Source organism: Chelonoidis abingdonii, chromosome 23 (assembly GCF_003597395.2).
Source record: "Chelonoidis abingdonii isolate Lonesome George chromosome 23, CheloAbing_2.0, whole genome shotgun sequence".
Classification (NCBI taxonomy): Eukaryota; Metazoa; Chordata; order Testudines; family Testudinidae; genus Chelonoidis; species Chelonoidis abingdonii.
This window is the reverse complement of record NC_133791.1, coordinates 1,667,482-1,692,986: the sequence shown is the minus strand read 5'-3', so window position 1 is coordinate 1,692,986 and position 25,505 is coordinate 1,667,482. Positions and strand designations below refer to the sequence as shown.

The 25,505-nt window shown below is 57.6% G+C and overlaps 1 protein-coding gene across 1 annotated transcript in view; it reads left to right on the top strand.

The window, feature by feature from the left end:
* Positions 1–25,505, top strand: part of LOC116815428 (espin) — an 86,737-nt gene that overhangs the window by 17,607 nt on the left and 43,625 nt on the right. Inside the window, exons 3-7 of the mRNA XM_032763838.2 lie at positions 16,731–16,917; positions 17,682–17,864; positions 18,482–18,613; positions 21,340–21,559; positions 24,375–24,646. Coding sequence (XP_032619729.1) covers positions 16,731–16,917; positions 17,682–17,864; positions 18,482–18,613; positions 21,340–21,559; positions 24,375–24,646 — 994 coding nt within the window. The remainder of the gene's footprint in view (positions 1–16,730; positions 16,918–17,681; positions 17,865–18,481; positions 18,614–21,339; positions 21,560–24,374; positions 24,647–25,505) is intronic.

The window sequence follows — 25,505 nt, the reverse complement described above, 5'->3', positions numbered from 1 at the left end:
ATCTGCATACTTTAAACCCGCTCACTGCCACAGGCTCAAGCTGCAGGCTTTGTCTCATTAATTCTTAATCAGCTTGGGTAGTGGCGATGCCTGGGAACAAGTGGCTGTTTTCCATCTTGCATTGTTTGTTTTAATCACTATGGTAACCAGCGGCAGCTAACCTGTAGTAAGCTCATGCAGATGGCGGGAGGGTCAGGGCTGGTTCTCCTTTGTCCGTGTGCTCCTGTGGTCTGGGGGTGGGCAGGGGGGAGGGGCACGGCATACGCCCCTGGCAGAGGATAAGCCAGGATTATTTGTAGGTGAATCTGGTGCAATCCTCTGCCCCTCCCCTCCCTTAATTCTCTGCTCCCTGCCTCTCCTCAGCTGGGAATCTTCCCCTGCCTCCTCAATACGTAGCACCTCCCTTGGTCTTTGCTCCCCCTGAGGGGCTGCAAACACCCCGCTGAGCCCAGCAGCTGCAGCAGGCTGCAATACAACTAGACAAAAAGCCAGGAAAATCAGGGGAGCAGCGCGAGGGCGGGAAGGGCTTATCAGCAGCCTGGGGTAACGGTAGGACAAGTGTAGTGGCCTGAGCGAAGGAAGGGAAAGTTTAGGGACAAAGCTCTCTGGCGCACAGGAGAGAGGCTGCACGCATGTCCTGGGGGATAGCAGCATGAGTCCAGCACAGAGTGGCCTGGCTTGTATCTGAATTGGCACAGCATGAGCAGCAGGCTTCTTGCACCCCTGGCCATGAGCCTGGGGCCTGTCTGGGAATCATGACCTCAGAGGTTGTCTCAGTGCAGGCTGGAGGTGGCTGGGCAGCCCCCGGCGCTGGGCTCTGCCCCAGCAGTGCTGAGCACACAGCATTTCTCAGACTCCCACACTGGGTTGGCGGAGGCAGCGTAGCACCAAGTGCTACATGAAAACAGGGAGAGAACGGTGCCAGGCTCCATGATGCCCACTGGATTCCCTTTGCTCCTGGACACGTGTTTCACCCCTTGCCCTTATGAGACCCCTACACGGGTGAAATTCCCCTCCATGTGGAGGGACAGGACAAACCTGCACCACTTCAGACCTGTTCCAGTGGGAGTGGAGTGATGTCTAGGCCTGGGGACTGCTCCCCGGAGAGCTGTCTCTTTAAGGTAACAGTAAACCCCCACCGCGCTGGCATTTCCTCCCAAGCGCTCCCATTGAGCTGCAGCAAGGCAGCCTAGCACACCAGTGCCAGGCCTGCGTGTCTTTCGGGGGGGCTCGAACTGCAGGCTGAGAATGGCACTGCCTGTACTGTGTCTGTTTCAGCTTTGAGGCTGCTGCTTGTCTCCCTGTCGTTTCCTGGAGCTGATGCAGAACAAGCTGCACTCTGCCTGCTTATAGGACAACGCCTGCCAGGTTTGCCCCAATGTTTCTTGCAGCCCACAGCCACTTTAGAGCGACTCTAGCTATCGAAACCCCAGCACAGTGGAGCAGGTCCCCTAAGCAATGATTTACAACAGTTTGTTAGCCTGGCTGCAGGCACAGGGCTGAACACTGTGCAGCAGGTTCTTTCTGTTACGGCTTATCTGAATGGCAGCAGGGCCCCTGCTGGGCTGAGAGAACAGGAGTCCCCAGTGGAGCGTGCTCTGAAATGCCCGATCAGCATTCAGAGTTGCGCATTCACCCACAGGGACAGCGAGTTCCAGGCATTCCTGGGCAGCACCAGCTCCTCACAGGGGCATTGGCACATTTTGTCCCAGATGTAAAGTTGCCACTTGCAGCAAATGCAGTTTTGGGGTTTCAGAAAGACTTTTTACCCTGTTCAAAATGGCAACACTTTGCTTCTAGGGGCCCTTCAACTTCCCCAGCAGTCAATGCCGGGCACGTTTCACCCAGGCCTGGGAAGGAGAAGAAAGGCCCTTCCCTATTTGCCAAAATTTGGGTCATATTCCAGCCTATCCCCCACAGTTTTGCTGGAGTTGTTTTCTAGCCTGGAGTTGTGCAGTGGAGCGCAGGATTTGTACTTCAGATAACAGCTTGGCCCCTTCCGCTTCCCGCCACCAGTGGGAACCAAGCAGTGTGCGCTGTGTGCCCAAGGGCAGCTCCAGGCCCCAGCACGCCAAGTGTGTGCCTGGGGCGGAAAGCCATGGGGGGGCTCTCTGCCGGTTGCCACGAGGTCGGAGGCAGGCTTCCTTCGGCAGCTTGCCTGCGGAGGGTCTGCTGGTCCCGAGGCTTCGGCAGACCTCCTGCAGACTGCCACCGAATCTACGGGACCGGGGACCTCCTGCAAGCAAGCCACTGAAGGCAGCCTACCTGCCGTGCTTGGGGCGGCAAAATACCTAGAGCCACCCCTGCATGTGCCCTTTGCACCCGAGCTCTTCCCAGCATCTCAACTGGACAGTCCTCAAGCCCTTCTGGCTCTTGCACCTGGACTGCTCCCATTCTACCCATGGGGACATGGCAAACCTGAGCATGCTCACAATCAGCCCCAGCAAATGCCTGGCACTTTATTAGGAGACCACAACATGGGATATTAGTGTCACGGAGTCCCCGGGTGATGCTCTGGAACAGCTCCCCACAAAGCCAGTCAGGACTTTGGCGACCCTCCTCTCCCTCGGAGCAGACTGTCTTCAGGGCAAGAAGCTCACACGGCTGCACCTCCTGGGTCTCTCCTTGGAGCATTCAGCATCCTCTGCCCCACCGTGCGCTTCCCACAGCGAGCCCACCCCAGCGGGGTCCTGGGGAAGCCAGAGGGTCCTGCACCCCTACTTTGCAGTCAGACGTGACTCTCAGCCAGCCAGTAAGACAGAGGTTTATTCGATGACAGGGATTATCATCGTATGTCTAAAACAAGCTTTGTAAACAAACGGACCCTCGGCTGAGCATTCTGGGGGGCAGTGAGCCAGAGCCTCATGTCTGCGACTTCACTCCTCATCCCCAGCCAGCCCCAGACTCAAAACTCGCGCTTTAGCCCCTCCTCTCGCTCAGTGCCTTTCCGGGCCAGGAGGATCACTATCCTTTGTCTCCAACACCTTCAGTTGGCACCTTTGCAGAGGAGGGCCCCAGGCCATCAGTTGCTAGGAGACAGAGTGCCAGGCATTTAGGTGCACTGGCCCTTTGCTCTGTAGCAATCACACACCCTTATTCCACCACCTAGATACTTAAGAGCTGCATAGGGGACACTGAGGCACCAACACAGTATTCAGAGAACACATTAAGAACATTCCCAGTTAGCCACAATTAGCGCTCCTGGGCCAGATTCTGCTGTCACTGACACCTGAAGTCAAAGGATTTGCACCAGAGGAAAACCAGCAGGAGGTCAGAGTCAGGCACTATGCAGGTTCACTTAACGCAGTGAACGTGACCCACCCATCTCCCCCGAGAGGTGGCCACACTGGGTGCAGGTCTGAAGAATGGTGGGTTTAGCACAGACTTTCAGCGCTGCCTGGGTATTAAATGGACTGGGTGTCCCATGGGCAGACCAAACAAATGTAGGAGAAAGCAACAAAAAGCCAGCAGCTGGTGCAGAGACAATCTGGAGGTCGCTGGCATATGGCAAAGCAGTTTACTCACACATTCAGTATGCTGATAGTCCCCAGTCACAGGTTGCATTAAGCAAAACAGAACCTGCACAGATTAACCCATTCTTGATTACTTGGGAATTGGCAATTATGGATTTAAAATGTACCCGTTCACACGATTAGCAGCTAATCTGGTCAAGTGCCATTAGTAGTGAGTTAATTAACAGATTTAAAATGTTAAAAAACAGAAGAGCACTTAAGTGCTACCAACATCTGGGTCCTTTGTGTGCACGTCCATATGCTTGCTGTTCTGGCAGGACTGGCCAGGAAGCCTATGGCAGGAGTGGTGGCAATGCGTGGGGGTGGCAGGAGCTGTGGTACCATGCAGGGGTGGCAGTGGGCATGGCAAGGCAGAGGGCACAGGGTGGCAGGAGCTGTGGAACCATGCAGGGCAGCGCTGGGCACGGGGCAGTGGGCATGGCATGGCAGGAGCTGTAGTGCCATGCAGGGCGGCGCTGGGCACGGGGCAGTGGGCATGGCATGGCAGGAGCTGTGTGGTTCCATGCAGGGTGGCGCTGGGCACGGGGCATGGCATGGCAGGAGCTGTGGTGCCATGCAGGGCGGCGGTGGGCATGGGGCAGTGGGCATAGCATGGTAGGAGCTGTGGTGCCATGCAGGGCGGCGCTGGGCACGGGGCAGTGGTGTGTGTGTGCTGCGTTTTGAAGGGAGAGACATCCCACTGGGGCTGTGACAAGGTTGGCCTGAAAAGAGCTGAATTACATGGGCCATCATCTCGGCATCCATTGCCTCGCTGTACAGTGGATTCTGGCCCATGATGCCTTGCTGCTCTCTGCGTCCACCGCTTCCAGCTGTTGCACTGGAAGGACCCCCCAGAACCTCAGGCTGGCCCTGGGTGCCATCAGCTGGTGCCTTGTCTCAGAGCAAGCAGCCCTGGGGGGCTGGGCTGGGGAGCGGGGGAGGGGTGTGGAGCAGAATATCCAATATTGCTTGATTGCAAAGGGCTGGTTCCAGCCTCCCTGGACATGTAACCACCTGCCCAGGCAGAGAGGATACAAGACCCCGCACCTCCCGCTAGCTCCCCACACATGGAGGCAGTGACTGTGCTCCCCGCTGGTCCCCCGGGCCCTGGGTCCAGTGCCACCGCTGCACCTCAGAGTCCCCAGCTCCTTGGCTCTGACCCAGTTTGCCAGAGCACCTTTGTTTGCCCTCCTAAGGAATGACCCAAGCCCTGATACCCTCACTGCTCAGCGAGTCAATTCTGGGTTCTACGGACAAGCTGTGCCTGTACCCTGACCAGCCCCATGGCACTCAGGAGAAGGGGGTTGGGTGTGGATGGGACACCAGGCAAGGGTGACGCTCACCTTGTGACCCAGGTTAACTGTGCTGTGCAGATAAGCCCAGAGGGTGGGGAGCCCCGCTGAGAGCCAACTGCAGCTCCCTGCAGCACGTGAGCCCCAGGGGTGCTGGAACAATGGGGAGGGTGCTGAAAGCCCTGGAACCGAACTGCAAACTTTGGCGTGATGGACCCACCGCCAGCCACCCCTAGTGCCCGCACCCCTGGGCGGGGGAAAGGGCCCAGGGAAGCATCGAGTTCCTCTGAGCCTCCCCTCCTGCTGTTGTGCTTTACGTGTGCTGGAGAGAAGGGAATGGTGCTGTCACCATTCAAGTGCTGCTGGGGACGGGGAGCCAGGTACAGCCAGAGCAATGGGGTGACACTGGAACAGGACGAGGCAGGCTGGCTGGGCACTGAGCTAATCTCACCCCAACCCCCAGGCAAAGCTGCCATGGACACCGGGGACAGGGGAGAGGGGACGTGGCTGTGGGCCGGGCTCTCAAGGGGGCCATGGGCACTCCATGCCTGAGCACACCAGGCTGTGGGGGACCCCGAGTTGCTTGCACTCAGGATGTGAGAGCCACAGGCCTAGGGAGCTGGTGTGTTTTGTGCCCAGGGACTGGCCAGGCTCCGACTTGGGGCAGCTCCAGCCCGAGGCAGCTTTGGCTCCAGCCTGGAGGCCTGCACCAGGGGGCGGGGGCCCATTGCACTGGGGGTTGTGCTGCCATAGACAGCAGGGGTCAGCTCCTGCCTCAGAGCCCGTACCCGATACTGGCTATCCAGTGCCCTGGGCTGGCTGGGTAGCTTCCTGCAGCTGAATAACGGGGGGCAGAAGCCTTGCGACCAACCGAGAGAGAGAGCGAGCGAGCGCGTGCCGCGGGCGTTTGAGCAAAGCCGGTGTGTGGCCAGGGGATCTGGCCAGGCTGTGTGGAGAGCACACCCAGCCTCAGCCCTTCTCACCATTACAGGGATCAATTATTAAGCTGCCTGGGATCTTTTGGATAACAGAGCAGAGTATTTATTGCTCTTCCTTCTTAAAATATTCAACAGGTTTTTACTGAGGGCTTAATAACCAGCTCCCCGTGGCAAGCCCCAGAGCCAGCGTATTCTGGTGCTGGATGAGCTGGGGGCTCTGCAGAGACGTTGGCTGCTAGTGCTGGTTTCTAGTTAGCAGCCTCCCAGGTGTGTTCCTAGCTGGCCGTCACGTGCAGCATGCGTGGCACTTGGGCTTGTCGGAGCTAGCACCAGTCACTGTCTGAAATCCAGCACCGTCCAGCTAGGAAATAAGTCTGGGCTCTGGGTGCAGATCCCATTGGGCAGGCCTCTGCATTCGCAAAAACACCATCCCTGTGGGGCCGTGGGGCTACAGCTGGCAGAGTGCCCTGTATACATGGACATGCCGGAGGCACCCCCTGTGCAGAGGCCCTGACTGATGAGGAGGGCGGTTATGGGTGAAGCTTGTGATGCTGCTGCCCACCCAGCCTGTGCTGGCACCCACTGCCTGCCGTGGGTTTATCCTGAGCAGGCCACGGTCCCCTCCGGAGCTGTTCTCAGCCTGGCATCCATCCTGGCCTGCAGAGTGCATGGCAGTGACCCAGTGACTGGCTGTTTCTCTCTCGTCATCCCCCAGCACCTTCAGTGCCACCTCCAGGTCCCAGTTCCCTTCCCACCTGCCACTCCTGCACCGACATCACATTCTCGCTATCTCGCTCCTGGGAACCCTGGACCAGACTGGTCCCTGATGTAACACCAAAGGCCCTAAAATAGACCCCTACCAACAAGCAGTGGCTCTGTGGTCAGAATTAGAGCTGAAGCGGAAATCACCAAACTCCTGTTCCTGGCTCCCCCAGGCAGTTGCCTCCTGCCCTTCCTTCCCCCCCGACATGGGTCAGTTTTTCTGCGCTTTGGGCTGTGTCTCTACGAGCTGCACCATGGCTTGATAGCCTGCTCAGTAGCAGTGCCAGGCCCCCTCCCTGGCAGGAAGGGCTTCACCTAATCGTCGTGAGGAGCTTTTACAATCCTGGCAGGCCCAGGGCAGGGGATGCAGCCACAGCCCATTTGCTTACCCCCGGTTAGCCCGGGAAGCAGGCTGGAGTTCTCTGTCCTACGACTAGCTCTGAGTTCCTGGACTTGAGACAAGGCCTGGGCAGGGAAGCGACTGTCACTGCGTGTGCGTGTGTGCAATGAATTCAGCACCACTGGCTGATTCATGCTCGGTGCAACTCCACTGAGTCCCAGGGATTTACACTGGCGATGGATTTGGCCCAAAGCTCTTTGCTTCTAATGATGGTGCAGATAAATGTGCTATTTGCAAAGGCCACTTGCCTCGCAGCCCTGGCTCATGGCTGCAGCTGGCGATGGATTCGCACTGCTCTGTTACTGTCCTAGCGCCAGCAGGGGAAAGCGTCAAGTGTGGTACAGCCCTGCGCTGGGCCTGAGGGCCAGGGGTGCTTAGGGCACGGCCTGGGGAGGGGGCTGGAATGCCAGAATTCACCCCCACCCAGCTTTTCTGGCCAGTCCCTGTGTCTGCTGATGGAGTCAGGGGCACTGGGCTGCAGGCGGGGGCCTGACTGGGTAGCACCCAGCAGCTTGGCTGCCCCTTCCCACACCCTGGCATTGCTGCGTGCCCCTATGGGCAGCAATAACACATTGTGGGATTGGTCATCTCAGTGCCAGGCTGAACCCATGGCTTGTGCTGGGGGATGGGCCAGGCCTGAATATGGACCCGTTCGGATGAGTCCCCTGAGCTGCAGATGGGGCCCTGCATTCCCGGCCGGTAAGCCCAAGGGCTGCCAGCCGCTGTGTGCTGCAGCCTGCTCCGGGATCCCAGCTGAGCTCACGTCTCAAGAGCCCTTGCTGTAGGGGGCTCAGGCGATGCAGCTCCCCTCGCTGTGCCAGCTGGCGTAGGAGCTTCCCAGTCAAAGGGGTGTTGCTCTCCACAGCGTAGTGCTTGTGCCCCACGCTGGCATCTCCTTGCCTCCCCTTTCGCAGGGTGAATCTCACAGTCCTAGGCCAGCCATCAGGGCCTGTCATGCAGGGGGCCGCCCGACCGTCCCGCGGTCTGTGTGATAGTGCGCAGTGCAGTGCCAGGCAAAAGCATCGCGTCCCAAAGTGGAGTTGTGCTGCATGCAGCTAATTGCTTCCCCTGGGAAGGGAGAATGGAAACCCGCCATCCTCTCAGCCCCTCCCCCTGCAGTCCGTAACTGCAGGCAGCGGGAGCGGTGCTGGAGGAAGGAGTGTGGGATCTGGCTCTCATGTCCATGGGCACCACTGTGCTGCCGCTTTGCCCCATGCACTGCGGGGCTTGGCTGTGACAGGATGGGGCTGGGGGGATCTGTGGGCTCTGAACAGTGTCAGGGTCAGGGCACCAATGAGATTGCGTGCGGAGGTGCCAGAAACCTAAAACAAAAAGCACGTAGCAATATTAGCACATCCACGGGGAGTGCGTCTGTGCCAGACCGTGCGGAGCCCTGCTCTGAGCACATCAGCCAGGGATAATGGCCTGGATGCTCAGGGCTGGCTGGCTAACTTTGCCCCCTCAGCTCACTCTCTGCTGCACTCCCGGGTCCCAGCTGAAAGGAAACCGAGCTGTGAGCCGAGGGGGAGCCCGCACTGCCGTGGGGGCCTCATCTTGCACCCAGCCAGAGGAATCCCAGAGCTGCTGGCTCCTCTGGTTGCTAACACTTGGTCTGGGCATAAAGTTTAAGCCACTAGCCCAAGTAATTCAGTTACTGGGTGAGTTCTTCTCTATCATCCCAATTATTTCATTACAGCTTGGGACTGTTCCTAATGTTTGCTCTGAATACTGTGTTGGTGCCTCAGTGTCCCCTAGGCAGTTCTTAAGTATCTGGCAGAGCAAAGGGCCAGTGCACCTAATGCCTGGCACTCTGTCTCCTAGCAACTGATGGCCTGGGCCCCTCCTCTGCAAAGGTGCCAGCTGAAAGTGTTGGAGACAAAGGGATCAGGTGACCTCCTGGCCCCCGGGAAAGGAGCTGAGCAGAGAAGGAGGGCTGGAGGCACGGAGCTACCTGGGGATAAGGAGTGAAGTGCAGACCTAGGGGTCTGGCTCACTGCCCCCAGAATGGACCCGGCCAGGGGTCTGGTTCGCTGTACCTACAAGCTCTGTTTTAGACCCTGTTCCTGTCATCGAATAAACCTCTGTTTTGCTGGCTAAGAGTCACGTCTGCACTGCAAGTGGGGGGCAGAACCTTGTGGCTTCCCAGGACCCCGCCTGGGTGGGCTCGCTGTGGGAAGCACACGGAGGGGCAGAGGATGCTGAATGCATCCAAGGAGACCCAGGAGTGAAGCCGTGTAAGCTTCTTCCCTAAACAAGTCTGCTCCGAGGAGAGGAGGCTCCCCAGAGTCCTGCCTGGCTTTGTGGAGCAGTTCCAGAGCATCGCCGGGGATTCCGTGACAACTGGTGCAGCGGAGGGAGATACTGCACCCCGTGGATGGCGCTTCCTGCATAAGTGACTGGGGAGCAGTAAAACAAAGGAGGATAAGAGGAACCAGGCATGCTGAAGGCTGAGAGAGGAAGGTTCAGGGGCAGTTAACCTCTGGAAGTGTGTGCCAGCGAGAAGGACTGTTGGAGTAACAGGGTCCCCCTGAGGACTGCAGTGAGCAGTCTCAGGGGCGGAGGAGCTTGCTGCTCGACCCTGGGAGAAGAAGGATTTTGCAGTAGCAGGGTTCCCCTGGGGATTGCAGGAGCAGTCCAGGGGCAGAGGAGTCTGCAGCTCGACCTGGCAAAGAGGTGTGATCACGAGAAGGGCTGGCACACCAGGGGTTCTTCCTGGAAACCATGGGGGAGCCAAGAGCACACAGGCCTGTGAGTCCAGAGCCACTGGGAACGGTGAAGATGATGGCCTATCCAGTCCTTAGAAAGGACATTGTGATCCTGTGCACAAAGAGAGAGTTACGCATGGGGAAGTTCACCAAGGCACAGTTAATCGTGCAGTTGGAGGAGGAGGACCGCTCTGAGGAGCAGATTCCTGACCCAGATGGGGCTACAAGGATCTGGGAGCAGCTGGAGCAGCAGCCAGGCCTCCTGAGAGTCTGGTCCCCAGCCGACAAGGATCTTTCACGATTGGGTTCCCCATCAGGGATCGGAGACGGATGGGATTGGAGCAGAGCCCGAGAGAGCGAGAGGACATGAGAGAGAGCAAGAGGCTGTGGAAAAGCTGCAGGAGAAGCAGCAGCAGCACGACTGGTGATGGTGGAGTGGAGAGACATAGGGGGCTGCCCAGGGGTCAGTGGGGAAACGCCTGCAGGGGCGAGGCCCTGGGACAGAGGGGAACTGTGGTGGTGCAGCCGCAGATGCTGAGGGGCTGTGGGACCTGGGTGAAGTCCCTGGGGTGAAGCCCCTCACACCTGCCTATGGCCAGGAATCCCTGTGCAGACGCAGGAGGGGTCGGACTGGCTGGTCATTGGGGTTTCTCAGGATATCGGCTGGAGGCCTGTTTGGGGGTGACTGTCTCCCCTGGGACAGGATCCCGGCCCTGCTCCTGTGAAACTGCCGAGGGTTTGAATTTAAATCCAGGGAACCAATTGGCTGGGATGGAATGGTCAGTGAAAATGCAAATGACCTGGCTGACAGGGGGAGGGGCTGCTGACTCAGGAATACCTGCCTACCCTGTAACCAGTCCCCCGGGGGCTGAGGGGGAGATAATGCTCCCCGCCCCCTTGCACACCAGAGAGGGGGCTCGACGCTGGTTGATGCTGAGACCAGAGCAAGAGCTCGCTGCCTGCCCCCACTGGCGACAGCCAGGGCAGCGCTGAGCACGGGGGGGCTGAGGACCCAGCTGAGTGGGGATCACCCAGCAAGGCAGAGTCAGCTGCCAAACTAGGTTCTGCGCTGGTGCAGACGTGCTGCTGGGAAATGATTATCAGCAGGGACGGAGCTACCAGGGGACAAGGCTCAGGAGCTTTGAGACCCAGGCCCGCCAGTGAGAGGGAGCAGGTCCCATCTCCCTGCTCCCAGCAGCTGAATCCAGACACGAGCTGCATGAGAGAACCCTCCTTGGAGAAAGCCTGAGGAACTTTGCTGGTCCACAGCGACGCACCCCTTGGGAAGGCTGCTAGGGACAGAGTTCCTGCAGAGAAGGGATTCCTGTCCGGGAAATGGCTCCCCAAGAGGAAGTAGACTGAGGGAATCAGAGGCAGCTGGTGTGCCCAGGATCCACCAGGGTTCTTCCCTCTCAAGCTGCTGGATGGGAAGGAGAGTATGAGGGGACGCCTGGACCAGAAAGGGAAGGGATTGGGAGGAGAAGGGGAAAGACCCCCTGGGGGATCTCTTCCCTGAGGTGGGGCCAATCTCCCCATCAGTTTCCCCATAGAGTCACTGGAAGGCACCCAGATCCGGAGAGAGAGGTAAGGATCATGCTGGTCTTTTAGATGGTCCAGACGTTTACAGCCATGAGCCTCCATCCATGGGCTTGGATCCCCAGAGGAGAAGGTGTCTCTATATGGGCTAAGAGTAAAGCATCGACCGTGTCCGTGCTCGCCCATGCTAGTGCCGTGGGGAGATTTTAGACAAGCAGAGGGGGATGGGAACTTGGCCCTGGCAGACACTGATTACAGGTGCATCTAGCCAGACGGAGGAGACAGGTGTCCAGGGGAAGATGGTGGGCTGCCTCAAGGGGTGGGACTGACTGTAAAGCTGGAAAGGATAAGATATGGGATGCAGATGTGTGTGGGCCACGAAGGGCCCAGCCAAGCTGGGCCAAGCCAAGATGGGCTCTTAACCAGACAGCCAAATTGCAGCCCTGTAGCTGGAGAGACCCCCAGTTTAAACCCGAGTATGGGTGGCAAAATGGCAAGGCCACTACTGATCCCCCAAGTGCCATCAAGCACACTCAAGCAAAGAGAGGGCCCAAACTGTGGAGGGCCTGGTGGAACTCACACCAAGGAATGGGAGAGATGCTGGGGCATCCATGGGAACATTGGTGGGTTCGAACTTCCCCAAGCATGTACCTGGATTCAGTTCGGTCTCGAAGGGGGAGAATGTGACAACTGGGACTGTTCCTAATGTTGCTTCTGAATACTGTTGGTGCCTCAGTGTCCCCTAGGCAGTTCTAAGTATCTGGCAGAGCAAAGGGCCAGTGCACCTAATCGATCGCCTAGCAACTTGATGCCTGGCCCTCCTCTGCAAGTGCCAGATGAGACAGTGATATCAGTGACGCCCGGCCGGGAAATGAGCAGCAGAGAGGGCTGAGCACAGAGCTACCTGTGGAATGTGAGTGCAGACTAGGGTCTGGCTCACTGTCCCCCCAGAATGGACCAGCTCGAGGTCTGGTTCGCTTTACCTACAGCTCTGTTTTAGACCCTGTCCTTGTTCATCGAATAAACCTCTGTTTTTGTGGCTAAGGAGTCAGTCTGACTGCAAAGTGGGGGTGCAGAACCCTGTGGCTTCCCCAGGACCCCGCCTGGGTGGGCTCGCTGTGGGAAGCACACGGAGGGGCAGAGGATGCTGAATGCTCCAAGGAGAGACCCAGGAGGTGAAGCCGTGTAAGCTTCTTGCCCTAAACAAGTCTGCTCCGAGGGAGAGGAGGCTCCCCAGAGTCCTGCCTGGCTTTGTGGGGAGCAGTTCCAGAGCATCGCCCGGGGACTCCGTGACACTAGCCCAAGTAATTCAGTTACTGGGTGAGTTCTTCTCTATCATCCCAATTATTTCATTACAGCTTCTTCCTCTGCTGTGATGGGCAGGACCAGCCAGAGCGTCTGTGTTTATTGGATGCCTAATCTGCTTATTTGAAAATACTGCTAAGTTGCAGTGTCCAAAAACAGCCGAAGGAACGAGATTAGTCTAAGCACACTCATTACCGGAATGACCTCCCGTGGCGGCAGCTGCATTTGCAAGGGGAGCGTTGAGCAAGAGCAGAGCAGAGGGGTAATGCATCCCCACACGGTCACACATGGCGCTCCCTTCTGGAGCACGGCTGGGTGGGGTCACTGCAGGGGAGGCTGTGGCATGTGCTCTGCTGTTCGGTGCATTGCTGTCTGCCACAGGGCTGCTCAGCCTCTCGGTCCTCCTGGCTGCCCTGCCCCCTGAGCATCTCCAGTGAGCTGCTGCATCCTTCCCTGTGCCCGGCCTGTCTGGGCAGCACGTCATGCCAATCCCCACAGGATCCAAGTGCTCATGACTCCAGAAGGAGTTGAGCGCACTCAGCCCTTCACTGGAGATTGATCCTTTCCTCTCCCCAACTCATGTTTCCTGGGCACTGAGCCTTATCCTGGTCACTTTTCCTGCCGTGGTGCCTGTGTCTCTGTAGGCATCTGCAGCCCATGTGCCATCTCTGCCAGCACGTCCAAGTGGTGTGGGGCGCACGCATGCCTGGGCAGCATGGGGCATATGTCTAGGAGGTGTTTGGCAATCCCAAAGCAGCTGGGAGAATGTGGCATTATTATTTAGCCTGTGTGGAAGCCCTGCACCAAACTCTTCAGTGGCTTCCCCAGCTGAGCAGAGAGCATCCTAACAAATCTGTAACAGCCCTTCCATGGGGCAGCTGGGACTGAGCCTAGGGCCTGCACTGCCAGAAGTCTCAGCTCTCTTCCACCAGAGCCACAGGAGTGTGTCTTAGCTGCTGTAGCTTTATCTTCCATGCAGACCAGCCCCTAAAGAGGGTAATTAAGTGATGATGTGTGTGGCACAGAGCACCCTACACACTGTTGTAATAATCTTTGTACGGGACATGGTTTGGGAGCAGCTCTGATCATTAGTATTTGATGTACGCAGTGGGTGTAAGGGTTGTGGCTGTCTGCTGGAATTATCAACACTGTGTTTAAATCAGGCACGTCAGGAGGCGGTGTAAACAAGGCTGCACTAGCCAATGGCCTGACCTACACTACAGAGCTAGGGTGACGCAAGCCAGCTTATGTTGACCTAACTCTGTTAGTGTCTAGACTAAGATTTCGCTCCTGCTGATGTCACCACCCCTTTACGCTGATGTAATAATGCCACCTCCACGAGCAACGTAGCATCAATGTCAATGTAGTTAGGGGAATGCAGTGTCAATACAAACACTGAGTCGCTTATGTCAACTGTTACTGCTTTCAGAAGCCATCCCACAATGCCCCTGCTGACCGTACAGTTGGTCCAAGTGCTCCTGGTGAGGACGCGCACTGCCGACACAAGGAGTGTCATGTGGACACTCAAAAATGATTTCAGTACTGCCGCGGCTCCATGCAGATTTACATTAGGTCGACCCACTTTTGTAGTGTAGACGTGCCCATAGGAATTTGTTTACTTCCCAAGCACTTTGAAAGACAATGAGAACCTAGTCACATATTCTGTAACCAGACCCATCAAGGGGTGGAGGCGAACCTCACACTAATACATGCGGGAGAAGACAGCATGGGTCTGTACCCAGCAGGAGAGGAAAGTTTAATCTCGGTTTTACTTCTCAGAAGGATCTATTTCAAAGATGTACTGGACTATAAAGAGGGGGGTGGGGTGGGGGGCTGGAACTCTAGTGATAAGCTATTGAATCAATCATTGTGTCCCATATTACTGTAGTACAACAGTGGACAGAGAGAGGTCTGTCCTGAACAGTTGTGGCACACTGGTGACTGAGGTCTTTGGGGCTTGCCTGTCGTATCGCTAGGTGAGGAAAGAGGGTTACTGAATGATATTATGCTTTAAAGTCTGTGGTCAAACAGGGAGAAAGAGCCCCCCCCCACCCCAGACGGGAGGAAAAGTCACAGCTCTCTCCCTGTCTCCTGTGGAATGAAAACAATGGAAGCTCCATTTACACAGAAGTCATACAGGGGGACGGGAAGCCCACTGAAAGGCAAGACCAGCGTGAAGTCATCCTGCCTCTTCAAACAAGTTAACTGAACTTTGGAAGATGTAAGCCAAGAGAGAAGCCACCCCTGGCATCCATCACCAGACAGACACACTTGCAAACTGAGAAGGATGGGTCCTGTAGATTGCCACGTATTTGCAGGGGCAAAAGAAAATGCAGGCCTGTTATTTACCAGGCTGCACGTGGCAACAGACTATATAGGTAAGAGATGCAAGGGGAGTATGGGTCACGAGGCAAACTGCAGACACACACACAACTAAAATTAATCAATTTTAAATTTTATTGGAGATGGTTACAAGGGGTAAGGGAGCAGCTTATGATTAGCTAATAGAGTTAACAAAACCTAAAACACACAATGCCTAAAATATCTACTAACAATATTTACAAACAAAATGCAGCATTTAGTAATAACTGATACTTACAAATACAAACCAACACATCACGACCGGCAAACGTAGAAGCTCTATTTGAAACACGTGAGCTGAGAGAGAGGCTTCGAGGTGATCAGGCTCGGTTACGGCATACACGGCATACACGGGATACACGGGACACGTTTTCTCCTCTCTCTGCCTGCACATGGCAGGGCAACCCCTAAAGTACTCACTATGACATCACAGAAGTGTCATAGGGGACGGGGCCCAAAACCTGTGTGTGTTCGCCTCTGATTGGCACAAGCAATGTTTACACCAAATAGGGGAGCAGGTGCCAAAAGGTCTGGCTTTGCCCCCAAAAGGTGAGGTAATGCATACTGTTGTAGAATGCGTTCAACACTGAATGACAAAGGAAGAGGCCAGGGCAATACCGGTATGGCAAGTGATACAGGATGCAGACAGGAACCCATTTTAACAGGTCCTTCGACCAAGGGGGCTTAAGGTCTCTGAGAAGTGAATGAGAAACCTGCTTAGGCAAAGATTGAATCTTGCTAGATGTGCTTTTGCATCTTTAAAGGAATGAAGGGCCTCTTAATTTCTCTGAGCTGTTCAGGAGGGAGCTGGCCATTGCAAAGCACATGGGTTGGGGAACATTTGGGATGGGGAGTGTGCTGGAGTCACCTTGCTGGTTCCAACCAAGGCTGGTGGGAGCAAGAATGGGATGGTGGGACTGTAGCTAGGCTGCTGGCGTCAGAGCTGCTGGCCCTGGGGTGTCTGGTACACAGACATGCAGGGCAGAGCAGGGCAGGGCAGGGCCGTCCCTAGGGGGATGCAGGACCCAGGACAAATCAGCCCCCCACTGGCTTGGGGGTCCCGCTCTGCATCAGTAGCTGAGCCCCAGGCGTGGGGCAGTGGCAGAGCCCCGGGCTCATGGGGCCGGCAGCCGGGAGCCCGGGGCTGATGCGGGAGCCCGGGGGTGAATCAGCATCCCCTCACCCACGTTTCTGGGACCGACTGCACTGGCCAATCGCAGCAGCCCACGGGGGCCCCCAAAGCACTGGGCCCGGAGCAGTCGCCCCGACTCCTCCTACCCAAGGGATGGCTCTAACTCAGGGTGTGACCTGCACGCTGGTAGCTGGCTGGGAGCTAGAACAGCAAAGCACTGCGAGGCACCCGGTGTTGTAGGGCAGGTGGTGACAGCCCCTTGCTGGTCTGGATTGCACCCCAAACCCATCACAGTGTGTCTGCCCCACGGGGCAGTCACATGACAGCAGGGCGCGGGGGCAGCTGAGCCCATGTGTTGTACCCACGGGCAGGGCCGGCTCCAGCTTTTTTGCTGCCCCAAGTGGTGAAGAGGAAAAAGAAAAAGATAAAGCCGCGATTGACGGTACTTCGGCGGCTGCTCTACTGTGCCTCTTCATTCTTCAGTGGCGGGTCCTTCGCTCTGAGAGGGACTGAGGGACCCGCCGCCAAATTGCTGCTGAATACCCCAATGTGCCTCCCCTTTCCATTGGCCACCCAAGCACCAGCTTCCTTTGCTGGTGCCTGGAGCCAGCCCTGCCCATGCGGGGTGGGGGGAGGGTGTCATGCCATAACAGGGCAGGGGGCTTCTGCACATCACTGCTGAGAGCTGCATGAAACTCAAACCCAGAGCAGTGTGACTTCATTTGGGGGCAGGGTGAAGGAGATTTAAAGCAACCTGCTCCCCAGCCTGTCTTGTTCTTATTTACAGCAGTGTTAGTGCCCAGACCAAGAATGGTGCCACTCCCCTCTACCTAGCCTGCCAGGAAGGCCACCTGGAAATCATACAGTACCTGGTGAAGGACTGCGGAGCAGATCCTCACGTGCGCGCCAACGACGGGATGACCCCACTCCACGCAGCTGCTCAGATGGGTCACAACACCGTCATCGTCTGGCTGGTGAGTGCTGCCTGTGCCAGAACCTGTGCAGCCTGCGGCACGGGGCACTGCCCTCTTCACAGCCTTTTGGCAGGTGATCGCGCTGGAGGGCAGTCTGAGCACAGGGCGAGAGGGGCTTTAGGGGTGGGCTTTAGAGCAGGCGCTTTGCCATGGCGATGCTGCTGTAATTGCTGGGGGTGCTTAGCCCCGTGCTGGGTCACGTCCCCATTTCCAGGCCCGTGGAATTCGCACCCAGGTTCACAGAGCATGCAGGGAGCCGAAGGGGAGCTCTGCACCCTCTGACATCGGCTCCCATGAGGAGCCTGGCACTGCCCAGACACTGTCGAGGGGCTTGGCTGACTGGCAGGTCACTCAAACTGGCCGTGACTCTGCTAGAGTCCTGCCGGGAGGAGCCGTGTGAGCGCCCAGGCTCAGCACAACAGCTGATGGGGGATTAGTTACCCCTGCTCCGAATCAACTCGAGCTGAGCCCAGGCTGCTGCTCCTGCATCAGGATACTTGCCACGCAGCCTCTCTCGCTGGTTAAGTCAGACCTAGACGGGCCCTGGTTGCCCTGCCAGCGCTCCGGCCTGAGCTGCTGGAGACTCCAGGCTCCTGCTCCGTTGGCCCAGAAGTACCAGGCACTGCTGTCCGTCAGAGGGCCATGCTCCTGGTATCCTGCAAAGCTCATGCTGGGGGCCCAGGGCCCGCTGGAGGCAGCTGGCTGCTGTGGTGTCACACAATGGACAGGGCTTGGACCATGCAACCTCTCTCTTGAATTTACAGATGAGCTTCACCAGCATCAGCCTGTCGGAGCAGGATGACGACGGCGCGACAGCCATGCATTTTGCTGCCAGCCGCGGCCACGCCAAAGTGCTGAGCTGGCTGCTTCTGCACGGGGGAGAGATCACCACCGATCAGTGGGGGGGGACGCCGCTGCACGACGCCGCTGAGAACGGAGAGCTGGAGGTCAGTGTGGTGCGGGTGGTCACAGAGCGCACTTGCTGCAGGCTTTGCCCTGGGGAGGGCTGAGCAGTGGGAGGAAATGGAGCTGCCTCAGGGGCGGATCTGATTGTGAACAGAGTTGTTCTGCACTGGGAAAGCTCCAGTCAGTGAAAACTTATCAGAGGGTGAGGGCAGTGAAGGCACCCTGCCACGGCACCAGTGCACACTGGCACAACACTGCCCCGCCACTGCACCGCCCTGCCACAGCACCAGTGCACACTGGCACACCACCACCCTGCCATGGCATCAATCTGTCAAGGTATCACCCTGCCACAATACTGCCCTGCCATGGTACCACCCAGCTATAGCATCCCAACACAGTACCAGCATGCCATGGCACGCCAGCACAATACCAGCATGTGTAAGACCCTGGCATGGCCCTGTCCTGAAGTACCATACTGAGTGGGGTCTGGCCTCACCCCTTCCCTGCCACCCCAGTCCAAGTGCGGCTCAGATTCATCTGGGGTCAGGTGTGTAGCAGCCCCTCCCCTTCCCCAGACTCTCCCCCCAGCTGGATTATGCCTGAGTGGGATCTGCCCCTGCCAAACCCTCCATCATGCCCTCCTTGTATCTCCTTCCAGTGCTGTCAGATCCTCGTGGTGAATGGTGTCAACCTGGGGCTCCGTGACCAGGACGGCTACACAGCCGCTGACCTCGCTGATTACAACGGGCATAGCCACTGCGCCAAGTACCTCCGCTCCGTCGAGAACATGGTGCGGCCCCCGGACTGCCAGCTCCCCCCACACAGCCCCTTGGCTACGGCTCCCCCAGAGGCCCAAGGCGCTGGGTGGGCATGAGGCAGGGTGTGGAGCAGAGAGGCAGGCAGAGGAAGGAGTAGGGGCTCGGGCACGCGAGTACCAGGGTGGGCACAGCTCGGACTGCATTTTTATCTCACATTTGCTAAGTTCAGACTTCAGAAACCGTTAGGGCTGGACAGTCAGTAGCTGCTGGGCCACATGCCTTCTCCTAGCATCAATGGGCTCAGCAGCTCTGCCCTTCCTGCCAGGCCTCAGTCAGTGTCCCTAACTCATCCGTACAGGCCAGAGCCAGAGTGCAGGGGGCCGCTGAGAGTGGGGGATCTCCAGAGCCCCCAGCCAGTGCCAGCCAGATACCTGTGGAGCCCGCAGGCACTGCCTCTCCCTCCAGAGGCAGGGCCCTTCCAGACACGCCCACTCCCAGGTACGGGGCACCCAGCCCAGCGGAACCAGGGGCCCTGGCCTCCCTCCTTGCAGAGCCTGCTGCAGCATTGTTCATTGCTGGGTTTTCTACAAGCCCATTGTGCTCAACAGCAGCTGATCTGCTGGTGACTGGCTGGCTGCAGCTGGGCCCCTTTGCTGCAGGTTGTTGCTGGAGGGGGGTAGCACCACGCCCAGCTCCCGAGGGACGCCTGTGCGCTGCCACGCTGCGGAAGCTGAGCAATCTTGGTGTGTTTCCCTGCCCCGACTCAGCTCTGACAGACTCCAAGGACACCATGCCTGGAAACCAGTATCACCTTGGCTTGCTATTGCGAGGGCCAATGAGTGCATGGCAGCTGGAGGTTACCCTGAGCAGCGGGCAGAAGGACTGCCCAGGGGCTCCCTGAGGAGCTGTGGCACATGCACGGGCCCGTGGCAGGAGCCAGGCTGCAGCTTGTTATGAGCTTGCCTCCTGCAGGAGAAGGTGCCCAGCTGCTCCGTGAGCACGTGCCACAGTGGGTGAGTGTCCCCAAGCCACCAGGCAACCATTAGCCTGGGCAACGTAAGCTGGGTCTCTGTGGTGCTGGAGGGGCTCCTTGCTAGCTCTGCCCAGTTGGTGCCAGTGTTTTTACAGCTGTGCCAGGCTGGTCCTCAGGGTGCAGAGCTCTTGTGCCCTCTGAGGGGATGAACATTCTGTCAGGGCATTTGCAGAGAGGCTGAGGAGCAGCTGGGTGTCTCCCACCTCCCCAGCACTTTAACCCTTTGCTCACCAAAGTCCTGTCCTTTGGCACATCCTGTCTGACAAAGGGGAGCTCTTCAGACCCACAGGTGCTGGTTGTTCATAAGGCCAGGACCGTGCTCAGTGTCTCCAGCTTCCCAGGGCAGGAAGGGTCTGTGGGTGCGGGGCCCTTGCTGGCAGGGGCAGGGGCAGCTGGCCACATTGCATGCAGCTGATGGGCCCTGTTGGTGCGGGATTCAGAGAGCAGGAGATTCCCCAGCGAGCGTAGTGTCCTCCCACATCACCACATGGCCTGAGGCAAAGAGGCTGGGGCTGTGTGGGGCACATGTGCTGGCTCTCAGAGGGGGCTGGAGTCTTTGGGGGTAGCGTCTGGCTGATCTGCAAACTGCATCCATGAAAAATCCACACCCTGGAGCAACAGAGTTAAACCATCCTGGGTCCCCATGCAGACAGCGTTAGGGCGACAAGAATTCTTCTGTCAGCCGAGCTCCCTGTCTCGTGGAGGTGGATTAGCTACGCTGATGGGCTGGATCCCTGTAGTGGCACAGCTCTGCTGTTGTAGCCTTTCAAGTGTAGACAAGCCCTGAGACTCTTGCTCCGCTTCTGCTGTGTCACTCACGCACCGGGGCAGCAGTTCTGGTCTCTAATCGTTATCCCACGGCAACACGGATACTCCTTGCTGCACCACACGCTGGGCACCGTGTCAGCCCATTGAAAGGCAGTTGGTATAAAACGTGGGGAGGAAAGCACTCCCTGGGTGTTTCTCTCCACAGCTCTCACGCTCTGTATCTGACCCGCTCGCTGCAGGGAAGCCAAGGAGGAGCCTCCATCCCTGCGAACGCTTTGTGTGCCCCTTCCCTGTTAGCAAAGAGAGATCGGTCCAGTTCTGGCCAGTGAAGGGCCAGGAAGTTCACGCTTTGGGGGCTAGTCAGTCACTGGGGTGCAGGCCCCACAGAGGGGGGGAGCTGGGCACAGTGTGCAGGTTGCCAGGCTGCTCACTGGAGGAAATTTTCCCTTGTTCTGGAGAGCAGAGGCCCTGGCCCTGTGGATGCTCATGCGCCTCCCCCAGAGAGCAGGTGTGAGCAGCACCAGGGGCCTGGGACAGGCAGTTCATTGGATCTCCTCCAGGATGGCACCAGTGGCACATCACGGGCTCTTGGGGCTTGCCCTGATGACTCCAGGCAAGTCCCATTTAGGCAGATCCTGCAAAGTTCAGCTGCTCGGGTTGGTGGCTCTGGCGTTTGGCCCATCTCTAGTTATGAAGTGTGACTTGGGGCCAGCAGGCAGCAGATTTACTGTCAGCTAATAAAACTTCTGGGCATTACAAATGCAAGGGCCTTTTCGGGCGTGTCTCTCTGGGTGGCAACAGGCAGGATTCTGCTGATTCCAACCCGGTGCTGCTCGTTGCTGGTTCTCTCTGGAGCTGGTTGCTGAGATCCCACCATTGGCACAAAGCGATGCTAGTGCATTCCTGGCCTCAATGTTTCCCTGTGGCTAACCTGGCCTGTGCGTGCTTGGCCTGCAGAGTATGGAGCACAGAGTCCTGTCCCGAGACCCTTCGGCCGACCTGGAGTTCAAACACCCCGATTCCGGCATGTCTTCCCCCAACACAACCATGTCTCTGCAGCAGGCGCAGTTTGACCTCGGGTCGCCAACCAGCACCCTCTCCAACTACGATTCCTGTAACTCCAGCCAGTCAAGCACTGGGGAGAAGAGAAACAGCCAGCCTGGGGTCGAAGGCTCAGGTAAGTCCAGCTCTGCAAAGGGCTCCTTTTGCTCTCACAAAACCACTGCTCAGAAGTGCCTGGAGCACAGAGTCTGACTGCAAAGAGAAAGCAGTGGGCAAGGCTGGGGGCAACAACTGGGCACTGCTCACATCCAGGTTTGTGTACAGAGCACGAGAAGGGAGAAAAGCACCATTTAAACCACCCCCCCCCCGCCTCTCTACCAACAATGGCACAGCCCTCTGGGCGTGGGTCAGAAGGAGTGAGGCTGGATGTCTCAGAGTGTCTCTACTATCTACACTGCATCTGGCCCAGGCCAGTGGACAGGCTAAGGGGCTCAAGCTAAGGAGCTCAGGCTAAGGGGCTGTTTAATTGCAGTGTGGACGTTTGGGCTCAGGCTGCAGCCCAAGCTCTGGGACCCGCCCACCTCACGGGGTCCTAGAGCCCAGGGTCCAGCCCAAGTCTGGACATCTACTAGAATTAAACAGCCCCTTAGCCCAAGTCAGCTGGGCTGGGTCAGCTGCAGTGCAAACATTCCCCAGGGGTGGGGTAATGTGAGTACTGGTGCAGGCTCTTCCCTCTGGAGCCTGCCTCCTCGGTCGATAGGCCCAGAGGCTGAGCTGCTTATAGGGCCAGCAATGGTGAATAAGGGACACAGGGAGTCGCTGTTCTAGAGAAATGTCCAATGCTACATGAGATTTGGCTGGCCACGTGGCTGGTGGTTCTAGGCTGTAGCTGATCAGGAGACAGGGATTTGCACAAAGTTTCCAGTAGCTGTAGTGCTTCCTCGTGACCTGCAATGCCCCAAGAAGTGCGAAGGCGCTGGCCCCTCGTTCATGTCAGTCTCTCAATAAGGAGCACCACAGGGCAGCCCCGAGCTCGTCAAATGCATCACAACAACCAGAGCTGGTGTGGGAGTGCTCCAGCTGACACACATGGTGTGAACGGGCCAACCTCTCTGGGAGATTGAGGCAGGAGCCTGTCCGCGCAGATGTGCAGCGCGGGTGAGAGCTGGGGCTGGCTGGACGTTGCAGTGCCCAGGCGTTAGGACTCTGATGCTGCCTCCTGACAGCCTAACCACCCACTCATTTTTGCCTAGAAATGTGGTGCTAAATCTCAGTCACTGTAACTCAAATGGCAACGAGAGCTGCTCCTGATCCTGTTCAGGGGGGAGGGATAGCTCAGTGGTTTGAGCATTAGCCTGCTAAACCCAGGGTTGTGAGTTCAATCCTTGAGGGGGCCACTTAGGGATCTAGAACAAAGATCAGTACTTGGCCCTGCTAGTGAAGACTGGACTCAATGACCTTTCAAAGTCCCTTCCAGTTCTAGGAAATAGGTACATCTCCACTTATGTATCTGTTGTATGGAGAGACAGGCAACTATCCTGCTCTTCTGAGCAGCTGGAGACATTTGCCAGAGGGAGAGACAAGGTGTCAGGGATGAGAGGATTCTTGGTGCCATTGCCAGCGCTCCATCCAGTTCTGCTGTGCAGGAGTGTTCAGTGCTTTGCTGCTGCTGAAATACTCAGGCTGGGACTGACTGCTCCACTGCCATCTGGTGGAAACACCACTCCTGCCTCATTCCAGGCCTGTCAGCTCAGGGGCATGAATCTTAAACCACCTGACTGGAACCAGTCACAGAATCTTGGGCTCCATAAATGAAGCTGCTCTTGGGCTGAAGTTCTGGGGTCAAAAGTCATTTGTGGCCAGCGCTTGGCACGCATGGAGTTTCCAAGTGGTATTTCTGCTGCTGTTATTGATTAAAGCTTCAGTGCCCCAGGGTGATTAGCACTTTGCAGATGTGGTCCCTGCCCTGAGGTGCGCACAGTGTGTGGGCCAGATCCCACACGCGCACTCCCCGCTACAATGCTGACTAGGGAGAGGGGCCCCAGAGAAGCACAACACCAAACAGTACAGGCAGGATCAGCTGAGACATGACATGACAACAGGCAGGGCAGAGGTGGGATCAGCGAGGAGACTTAGGCCTTGCTTCTGCAAAGGACCCCCAAAGGGACCCCATTAATGAGGGAGCCCTTCACAGGACCAGGCAGGTGCCGCTGGATTCAGTCAAGTACATAGACATGGCACTGGACGGTATTAGCTCTCTCAGTGGCTTGCCCCACTGATGCTGTTGAAAGACGTGTTGCACTTCACTCAGCTTGGCCAGCGCAAACAGACCTGTCACTCCCACAGCTACCGCCCCCGCCCCCCCAGTCACTCTCCAACAGTCGCAGTCCAACCAGTCGTGGGTCTCCGGTGCTAGCCCAGTAGCCCCCTCTGAGGGCCCGTGGCACTGGAAGGGAACATTTGTTGCATTAAAAACCTGTTTTCAGGGCCTTTATAAAAAGCACCCCCAGTTCCTGTTGCTTGTCAAACCCGGGTTTAAACCACATAGTTTGTGTGATGAACAGAGGGTGCCAAGGGCTCTGAACAGATGAACTGTAGCCCCTGCATGTCTAACAGCTACAGTGATGGCCTCGCGCTTCTCCCTTTGCAATGTGCAGGCACATCTGCCCTCTGACCTGGACTGACTTAGGAAATGCCTCTGGGGGGGAGCCACCGGCCGTTTCTCCTTTCAAACCTTCCCAGAGCGTCTGTCTCCTGTCTGCCCACTGGGTTCTGAGCCCAGAGGTTCTCTGCAGCACGGACACTCCCCATCTTGGCTTGAGTAGAGCTTGTTCCCCTGTCGGATTATTGAGACACCCTGCAGGGAGCATGGGCCTGGAGTGGTGCAGCAGGGAGCGGGATAGATTGACCTGGGAATGTCGTTTAGTTTTACTGGGGCTGTCTGCATGGGGGATGGCTGCCAACGCTGATGCGGTTCGTCTCTCCTACAGGGGGACCCGACATGACAATCACGGACATGCAGACGTACATGGACATGCTCAACCCTGAGATCCGGCCAAGCGATGGCAAAAGGGAGGGCGAGGCACCCCCGCCTCCTCCCCCCAGCTTCCCCCCTCCTCCTCCACCCCCCAACTCCAAGCTTCCTCCTCCTCCTCCCGGCTACCCAGCACCAGAGCCCCCTGAGGCCCAGCACACGGCGGAGATGTATGTGCAAGCGAAAAACAACCTGCGCCACGTGGAGAGCGAGGTGCTGAAAAAAGAGGTAATTCCCATGTTGGGGGGGTCCTGAGGAGCCACTGGGAGCAGGACGCACTTCAAAGGCACCTTTCCCCCAGGGGGTCAAGGTCTCCCTGGGGTTGGCGTACAGCAGCACTGGGTGTGCTGGGAGGGCGGCGGGGCTCGTCTGTGTGAGCTCCAATGCTCTGTGGGCAAGCGAGGCCGCTGCACTGCCACAGGTCAGTATGCAGGCCCAGGACGTGTCCCGTGGTGCAGCGGGAGAAGGGGGTGGTTGATTCAGGTCCTAGGACATGTGGAGAAGATTCCCCTGTCCACACCCCCCAGAGTCAAGTGTCCATCTGCCCTCCCCAGCCCTGGCTGCTCAGTCCGGCCCAGAGCACCAGCCTGAGGCTCGGACTCCTGGTGGGAGGCTCCTGGGCAGTCCGAATGCTAGCCACCCTCCCACACAGTGGCTAGTAAAGTCCAGGCGGCACCAGCCAATAGCCCCAAGGAGGGGAGGGGTTGACAGGGCTGAGCAGGGCTGCTGGTGGTGACAGACAGCTCCCCCTGCCGGGGCGGCCCTGGAGCCGCGATCCATCCATCGATGGATCAGTCCATCACGGGCTCTCGTGGCTAGAGTCTCAGCGCTGATGTCCCCATGTGGGAAATGCCCACTCAGGGCACGAGCAGCTGTCGCTGTTAATGGGTGGCACCCAGAGGCCCCAGTCAGGAGCGGGGCCCCTGGTATATTCGGAGCAAGAGACAGTCTCCCTGGAGCATGACGCAGGGAGTGGGCAAGGGCCCGGCAGGACGAGGGGCTGGAGCTGGCGGCTCGCTCTGCTAGAAGCTCTCATAATGTGTGCAGGGCGGGCGGGGGTGACTCATTTTAAATCAAAACAAAACAG